Source organism: Zootoca vivipara, chromosome 1 (genome assembly GCF_965207765.1).
Source record: "Zootoca vivipara chromosome 1, rZooViv2.hap1.1, whole genome shotgun sequence".
NCBI lineage: Eukaryota > Metazoa > Chordata > Lepidosauria > Squamata > Lacertidae > Zootoca > Zootoca vivipara.
The window spans coordinates 28,572,736-28,582,084 of NC_142582.1; the positions used below are offsets into that span (position 1 = coordinate 28,572,736).

Consider the following 9,349-nt stretch of genomic DNA (forward strand, 5'->3'; position numbering starts at 1 on the left):
TTGAACACACCCTTGTGGAGTGTTCCTCAGCCTCCTCTCTTCTCCCCTCTCCTTGGCAGTCCTCTGTGACTACAGCTGCCCCTCCTGGTCTCTGAGCTGCCCCCCCCCACTCCAAAGAGAGGTGCCTCCTCACAAAGGCCTGGGAAGCACCCCCTGGCCAGCCCCAAAGGCACCATTCACCTGGGGAGCTTGTAACCAGGGCTGCTGCGACAAATAGCTGGGCAAGCCTTTAGGAGGCAGAGATGCAAGAGGGTATCAGAGGAGGGAGGGAAGGAAAGAGGGACAGAGGCCAGTGTTGCCCGCAGCACCCCTGACCACCATTCAAGGCACCCCAGGGTGTCATGGCACACTGGTTGAAAACCACTGCATTAGTGTGTCTGCTGCAGTCTGTAGGTGTGTCGCGCGAACGGTCCCCACACTCCTCCCAGGGTTGGAAAGGGGTTAAACCTAGTTTACTAGTAAAAATGAATTACTGTGTCACAAAATGATGCATGCCTAAAAAGTGTCACCAACATGAACACTTTGGAAAGTTCTGACCTAAGCCAGTAATTCCCAGTAATTGGAACCCACTGCGACTAGAAGTTCTACACCAGAGTTATTTTCCTATCTTGAATGTATCCTCATTTATCACTCCTCTCCATTTACCTGGCTACCTGGAGAGTTCAGACCAAACTCAAGCCAAGAGACCCCACTCTCAAGCATCACATGAAAATATCATGCATAATTTTTCAAACAGGTATTCTGCTATCATTGTCTCTCCCTCTAATGGAGAACTATTGCTAACAACAGTTTTGCTTATTTGCCTTTTTCATCATGAAATTGTTTTACAAAACAGGTCACCAGAACAGAACAAAAAATTGCAATGCAATTTTATAATAAACTGAGTCACAGGAATTAAGTTTAAATGTGTTCTTTTCCCTGATTTGGTGAGAGAAGGACCATTACAATAGTTACAAAGCCTCTAACCTTCTTCGTTTCACTCTAAGGAGAAATTCTTATAGATTCTAAGGAGAAATTCTTATAGCCTAAATGCACATCTGTTGGAAATTATAAAGTGATGGAATTTCAAGCTTAATTTAAATTAAGATAGGCTTGAAAAGAAATTGCTACGGACTTGGTTATCAATATGCCAGTAGGCAGCAGTGATAGAAACATACATGGAAATCATTGCAAAAAAAGACCTCAGGACTTTTTAAGGTATGGCATTTTGTTGTGAGAGAGAATAAAGTACATTGGGTGGAAAGTGTCGGAGGCTTTATTGGAGGAGCTGTTATTTAAAATAATCATCTTCCTGCACCCAAAAACAAGCATTAAGTTGCAGTACCACAGATCTATTTCCTTACACACAGCAGTTAGTTTTCAATGTTTTTAATTTGTACTATGGCTATGGTGATAACCATGAGGTCTGTGTAAACTAGGTCTGTTCACGTTTCCATTGCATCATATGAATGAAAATTGAACTACTGTATCATCACTGACTAAGCCAGGAAGGTTTTATTTGCAACTTGTTTTCCACTGCTGGATCAGATTTTGCCAATTCATCATCTGTGAACATATGATCCCACACGACTAACAAAAATATCCTACAACTTCACACATTGCGTACAGACAAATTATGTTTGGAAAGTTAAGATGGTGCAATAATTTACACTGATGTATCAGACAAAGCAGGCTTTTGTGTATGAAAGTTCAAGCCATAATAATCATGCTTTCACGTTGACACAAGAAACCCTGTTGCTGCTTTTGCTGCAAGAAACATACACAGCTCCCCTTCAATAATTCATATACAATAATGTTCACTCAAAACCATGCAACAGTACACCCTCTTCTTTGCACTTACCGTATTTCAACGTTCTGCGGACGTTTGATCATATTGGGCTTTTTGTTTTAAGGTTAAAAGTAAGACTTTAGGAGATACTGTATAATTAAAACTTTTTAAAATTTAATTAACATAATGTACTGTATACTAACCTGTCCCAGACCAGGCATACCTCCTCCAAGTCGTAGAAGTCTATCCATGTTTTCTAAATAAAAGAAACAAAAAGAAAGCATACCTAGATTCTGATCTGTTTACTAAATTGTTCCCCATATAATTCACCTTCAGTCACTCAGTATGTCAAAAATATTGGTAGTAATTACAACACAACATCAGACTTCCTGTTAATTAACACCACATATTAATTCAAGAAGCTGTCTTCCATACTAATTAACAACCTTACTTTAACTGCATTGGTTTTGGGTTATCCCTGGATTTGAAAAAGACAAGCATTTCTTGTTTTTTATATATATAGCATTTGCAAAAATCATTGACATTCTCCTCTCACCCCACTTACCTGAAAAAGCATCTGCATAGCAAAGTAAACAAAACTCATCACCAGTATAATAGGATTCCCATCAATTTGTCCAGAACGCATAAATATAAAAATAATTCAAAAGTGAAATTTTTTAACATCCTCATTAGTAAGTTCTGTTCTAATTAACTTACAGCTTGTCAGTTAGCATCAAAACTACATGTGAAAGACGCTGAACAAATTATAGATTTCTGAATTAGCATCAAAAGCTTTTCTTAATGAACTCATTACACCAAAAGAATGCTGTAAACATTAAATGCCTTTAGTTAAAATACTAAGGGCTACAGTTCTGTACATTTCCAATCTTGTTAAATGCGGAAAGATTAAGCCATCAGCATTCTACCATTTGCTATATTGATCTAGTCCTAACCTATCTCCAGGTACAACATGTCAATACTAGGTTCTGAAATCCTGAATATCTTAAATTAAAAGCAAGCATGCATTAAAGTGCTCAGAATGGCTCAACGTCCTGAGCCAAGGCTCAACAGGCTCTAGCGCCAGAACTTAAAAGAGGCAGAACGTCTCTCTCTCTCCACTATCAACAGAGTCCCCAAGATGAGTGGTAAAGGCTTCCAGGGCAGAAGGCATGCAACAGGGGTGGATAACCTCTGGCGTACAGGCCTAGTTTGGCCCACTAGGCTTCCCTATTTGGTCCGCGAGACAGCTGCAGTCAAGCCACACCCACCTGCCCTACACCTGATGTCATATACCTGTATATGATGTCTGCTGAAGAGCTGCTTGAATGAAAGACTTTGCAAATTGCTTTGTCCAGCGCTTAAATTAATGAATGTTAGTGCGTCAGTGAGCTGTGGTTAGAGATTTGGAAACAAAGGTGTAAAAGGGGCACCCTCTAACAATCACCTGGTGACCAGTTAAATAGAGCCTCTTAGAAGGTGCACTAGGAATGCCAATCTGCACACACAGTCAAAGGAGGTTTGCTCTAACTGACAATCACCTGGCTGAGGAGCACAACAACTTCTTTCAAGTTTGACAGGTGGATGGTATTGCTCCAATCTAAATCCCTCCCTTGGCATATAACTTCAAGCAGGCCTAGATAATAGCATGGGGTGGGGTGGGGTGCACTAAGAACATCTCTCTAGATATGCTTGCTCTAGATCTGACCTAAGAATATGATGGGATTTAAGAGACAGGGATCCTTCAATACTTCATCTACTGATTGCTACAACTTCTCTCTTCCTCTTATTCAGGTGTCTATATAGTTGGTAAGAATGTAATATGCAATTTGCCCAAAGTGTTAAGCTACCTTTTGGTCTGGTTCCTATTAATTTCTGAATGAGTAGATAAATACAGTCAAGGGGTTCTTTATGCAAATGTGAGCTCCAACATGTAGATAAAGCTCCCACATAATGCAAATGTGGCCTTTCAACAACTTCAGTATCAGGGCAGCTCTAAACACCACCATCTGCACCTGAATGAAGCTCCCCACCACCACCACTGTAGCTCCAGACTGACTATAATTGCACAAAAGCTCCATGATGGAAGCTTTGGAGCAAGCCAACAAACTTCAATATTACATCCAACATTTAACTCATTTAACTTAACTTTTATGGCGAGAAAAGTTTCTAAGATTTAATAATTTTAGTGAGAAAAGAACTAGCAGTAAAAGACCACTGGCTTTCAAAGTCACTTAAACCATAGGTGCAACATGGAACTAGCTTTCTAATGCAGACAAACGTTCGCTGAAATACTCATTAATCAACTGATTATTGATACTTGCAAAGTGGTGGGCACAGGTGATTGATGGTACCTGCAAACCCTCTTTTGGCCCTGCTGCAAGTTTACCTGTCCTAGATTAGGTGTAGGCAGGTGGCTATGGCTTGGCCAAAATGGCTTAATTATACCCGTGGGCCAGAAGTATCTCGCTGCTGTTTATCTCACTGCTGCTCTAGATAACATAATTATGTTCCTAAACAATTTAAGTAACACACAGCCAAACATCTAAAGCAGGCATGGCCAAACTTGGCCCTCCAGATGTTTTGGGACTACAACTCCCATCATCCTTAACTAACAGGACCAGTGCGTCAGCGATGATGGGAATTGTAGTCCAAAAACATCTAGCGGGCCAAGTTTGGCCATGCCTGATCTAAAGGAATAACTGGATCTATTCTATGTTTACCTTGTACTCACCTGGTTTTATGTTCCTTTAAACAACTCTCTTCCTGATCTCAGCTGGATGTCCAAATTCTAGCGTAGGTAAAGCTTAATTCCAACCTAAACAGAAGGAACAACTATTTAGAGTAAGAGAGCATTTGCACTTCTTTAAGTATTCAGTGCTCATATATACAGTATAGTCAATAGCATTGTTAGAAACTAGGATAGAAAAGCCATTTGCCACATGGCTCCTGAAACCTAGGTTATGGGCCCCACAACAGGATGTCTAGCCACATTTTTTTTCCAATTCAGTCACACTTTCTATTTATTTTTTTTGAAACACATGAACTAATACACAGTTCACATCAGTGACACATTCTTAATCATATTTTTAAAAGCAATTCTTAATTGGACAACACAAACATAAATGGGGCTCCGCCCCTGCAATAGTGGCCAAAATCATGTTATTTGAATTAATTAATATTTACAAATACTGGCATATTTTTAGCGCGTGCGTGCGTGCGCGCGCACACACACACACACACATATGGGAGAGGCAAAGGGAAGGTCAGCCAGTGACCTCACTTGTGGGGCAGGAAGAGGCAAAGCGGCACACTGTCATGCCCGCAGTGGCAGCAGCTGTCAGTGCCAGCCTGGTGAGGTGACCGACACTTCCCTGTACAAGCAGCAGCGATCTAACTTGTGTGCAGGGTGGGGAGGCATTTCTCCTGCGCCCTCAGTCATCGGTGGCAGCGATTTTCCTGTGTCTCAGTCGCCACACATGGTGCCAAGGCTTCTCAAAGTGCTCACAATCTGCTAATCCCTGGTCTCAAAATGCACCTGGAGCTTGGCTAATTTCAAACCCTGGGCAATTGTAGTGTTTATTTTTAAAGTACAGGTGGTGACAAATTTGTGCGCAATCAGTAGGAAAGGGTTTTATGATCAAAGAACGCTAAGAGAAAGATGCATATTGTATTTAAAATAACAAATGATGTTCCAATACACTCAGCTTTATTTCTTTTTCTTTTCTTTTTTAAAACATATTTTTATTAAAGATTTCTTGGTTTACAAAAGTATGTGTAATGTCTCTTATTCAAGCTTTATTTATTGATACGCATATCAGTTTAATGAAGAGCTGTGTGCAGAAATATTTTTAAGCTAATAAAAAAACCAGAATTAGCTAATACATCCTGAAGGAACTCTCCAAGCACAAGCTAACTGCTATATTACCCATGAAAACTCTTCCTATTGTCCACATGAATCATGTAACCTTTTCCTATTGTCCACTTGAATCATGTACCCTTATCTCTTATTATCACATTTATAGGTGCTAAATACCAATTTGATTCAACTTGGCAAATTAAAATTATCTATTTAGCAACACAGAGTAGCCATTGTTAAAACATATCAACAATTATATAATGGACTTTGAGATTGCCACAATACAGTGGTACCTCGGGTTACGAACTTAATTTGTTCCGGAGGTCGGTTCTTAACTTGACACCGTTCTTAACCTTAACCGCGCTTTTGCTAATGGGGTCTCCCGCTGCCGCCGGCACACGATTTCTGTTCTCATCCTGGGGCAAAGTTCTTAACCCAAGGTACTACCTCCGGGTTAGCTGAGTTTGTAACCCGAGGTACCACTGTATTTAAAATTGAGGCTCCAGGGCTGATTGAAGGAATACTGTAGCAAACTTTATCATTCTGCCCTCCACACAGATTCAGTGTTACATACAAGTGGTACCAACCCTTAAGGAAGCTCTTAAATCCACTTTGAAAAACTAGTTTCATTATTGTCCTCAAAGCATGTTTAGGAGCACCCCGTAGGTCATTTTAATCTTGGCTGGCAACTGTCACACAATGCAGAACCCATTTTATTTTATTTTATTAACGATTAAGTGGTATATAAATACCTTAAATAAAATGGTAACATTTCTAAGTGGTGTTTACCAGATGCAAGGTGAAAGATTTGCAGGCTTTACAGATCAATCCCTAAATCCAAGTTAATTGTAAGTATGCACCAGTCCCAAGAAAATGTTGGATGCAAGCCTTTATTAGCCATTTACAGTAGTTAAACATTGCATGAAAGCTGAAAAAGCATTTTTCACATTTTCATATGGGCAAGTTTTTTGCAGATGGATGCTGTTGAAGTGCCAAAAAAAATTATAGTTAATGAACAAGTACACCAGGAGTTCTGCACAAATGCAACAGGATCTCCAATTATCATAAATATTTGTATTTGCAAATATGTATGCATAATGCAGTATTGTTTTAATAACTATTCCAATGCAAAAATGCTACTTAGAATTTTAAGCTTGGGGGAAGCGTTGCCAAGAAAACAATGTAAACATTCTACTATTGGTTTTGTCAAACATTCTATTAATAGCTAGTTATACATTCTTTAATAGGCTACAAGGTCCACAAACCCATTTTTCAATTAACTTCAACACCTACCACATGTGTATATGAGCATTCTCTACCCAGACATTCTGGGATGACAAGAGAAAGCTATCAATTATGTACAATAGAAAGAGACAGGGGGTCCCCCACCTGGTACTCAGATTTCTCTTGATTTGAACTCAACTGCTACCGGTAGACAAGAGAAGGCACCTTGCGCTTTTTCCTGACACGAACTGCCAAGGCATTTCCAAATAGTGCAGCATGAAACCAACTCACATTAGAGTTTTGGATCGTATGAAAGGACTAGCTCCTTGATAAATATGCAGCATAACTGAGTTACTTGTAAAAACAAAATTGTTGATTACAAGATCCAATGCTACACATAAGGCAATTATCTAGTTTGGGCTAATTTTGTTGTTAAATATTTGTCTTGCTTTTTCCATCTAATTTCTTCTGTATGTCCCTTATTTTTTCACAGAAGATGCTAAGCATGAACATTTTATATTAAAAATGCAAACAAAAACAAAAAAGTGGTTTGTTGTAGTTAATATACTATAGTCAAAGAATATAACATTTGCTAACAATCACTAAGCTACTACATTAATTTCATTACTCTGCAGATGGGAAACCACAAGAAAACATAAGAATAATACAAAATTATTACAATGACTGGCTCATCTTGAAGTGTGAACAACTGTATAGGCCTCTAGCCGCTAGCATAAAGGAATAACTTGCATTAGAAGGACATAGGGTCTCACACAAACATATCTAAATAGGGGAATCGAGAGATTACACATATTATAAAGCCCTTACAAAATGTATAAACTACTATTCTTTCTTCTCAATAAAAAACATACAGACAGTAAGATATAACAAACAAAAGCTTTGGTACACAACTCACAGCTACAGTGGTGCAGCAGTTAAAAATAGCTATATATTTTTTCTTTTAAAAGATGGGACTACTACCACCACAGGCAGTTATTGGGTTCAGAGTTCTTATCAGAGGCAGCAAGAGATCACTGGACTGCATCCTCAGTTCAGGTCCTTTTAACAGCACCCCTCAGTAAAACTTCCACACATCACACATGATTCTGAAAAGGACCTGAAATTATGGAAACACCCCACAAGTTCAAAGCAGCATTTTGAACTTGGGAGGCCGACAGCCCTCTACGTTAACAGGACTTACTCCCAGGGTACCTGGGTGCAGAGCTGAAGACTCAACACGTCCCTCTCACCTCAGGGTTTTAACCCCCTTTTTTCCTAGTACTATCCGTGGCAGAGAAAAATCAAAAGTTTGACTACCTTTCCTTCCGTCCTTCTCTTGGCAACAGCTTTAGATCAAGAAGAAGAAGATAGAAAGAGACCGTAGCCAGAGATTATGATGGCATAGCCAAGCCCTACACGTTCAAACAGAGTAAGTCAGCGATGGTGGATTTGTATAAGCAGGGCTGGGGAAAACGTGACCCCCATGATGCTGCTAAACCAACGGTGGGTGGGAGGGGTGTGGGTGTATGTATTCATGTGTGTGTACACATACCTACGTGTGTGTGTGTAGGCCACCCCAAATATACATTTTCTAATGCAGGCCACAATAAATAAATACTTTTACACACACACACACACACACACACACACACACACACACACACATCTATATTTGGGGAGGCCTGCATTAGACCAGCAAAAGGCTCATGACCCAGTTTTTAAACAATCATTAACAACAACATATATACCCCCCACCGAAATTAGAAACCCGAGTTCCGATGGGTCAGAGAAGCACGCCGGCCTTTGCTTCTGAACTGCGTCTTTCGCAGCCGCCTCTGTTGTTTTAGATCCTGGAGATCAAGATAAAAAGCAAAGTAAACCTGACGAAGTCGCCAGCGCCCCCTTGGCTCGCCTGCAACTCCCATGGCGCCGCCCCTCACCCCGCAGCTATCGGGTCATGCTGGTAGGGGCCTGAAAAGGGGTTTCGTGAACCCAACGAAGCCCGGAGGGCAACCATGCCAGCTACTGCCCGCGCGTGTGAGGGCGGCCTACCTGCCGCTCGAGCCCTTCCGTCTCCCCGACAGCCGCCGCTCGCCGCCTTCCGCTCAGCCGGGCCGCGATGAATCAGCCCGATTCATTCAAAGCCGGCGCACCGTCCCAGGCCTTCCCCCTCACGCCTTGCACTCTCAACAGCCTTCCCCCGAACACTTCCGGAGGCCAAAGGGCGACACCCGTCTTCGGCTTCCTCCCTAGGCTTCCGTTCCACGGCGGCGGCCAATAGCGCGACCGAACTCGGAGCCATGGCGACGGGACGTCCCGCCTACGCTGACTCCCTTTCGCCGCTTCAGCTGCTTCTCCGGCAACGCCCCGCCTCCTGGGTTGCCCCTAGCTTCGTGGCCTCAGCGCTGTTGTTCCCTACCTCCCCCTCACAACTCGCCTACGGCGTGCAACGTGAGCGCGTTTGACCGTGTGTTGGTACGCGCGGGACCCTGATTGGCTAC

At 41.6% G+C, this 9,349-nt stretch overlaps 1 protein-coding gene across 3 annotated transcripts in view; it reads right to left on the reverse strand.

Annotated features, from left to right (window-relative positions):
• Window positions 1–9,067, reverse strand: part of PSMD14 (proteasome 26S subunit, non-ATPase 14) — a 58,713-nt gene extending 49,646 nt beyond the window's left edge. The window contains exons 1-4 of one of the 3 annotated variants that reach the window (XM_035132487.3): window positions 8,901–9,067; window positions 8,604–8,698; window positions 4,500–4,583; window positions 1,972–2,024 (exon numbers count right to left, since the gene is read on the reverse strand). In XM_035132487.3, coding sequence (XP_034988378.1) covers window positions 1,972–2,019 — 48 coding nt within the window. In that variant the 5' untranslated portion in view covers window positions 2,020–2,024; window positions 4,500–4,583; window positions 8,604–8,698; window positions 8,901–9,067. Of the gene's footprint in view, window positions 1–1,971; window positions 2,025–4,499; window positions 4,601–8,603; window positions 8,699–8,900 lie in introns of all 3 variants that reach the window. The other 2 variants (XM_035132478.3, XM_088676803.1) reach the window with 2 other exon arrangements.
• Window positions 9,068–9,349: the final 282 nt, after the last annotated feature.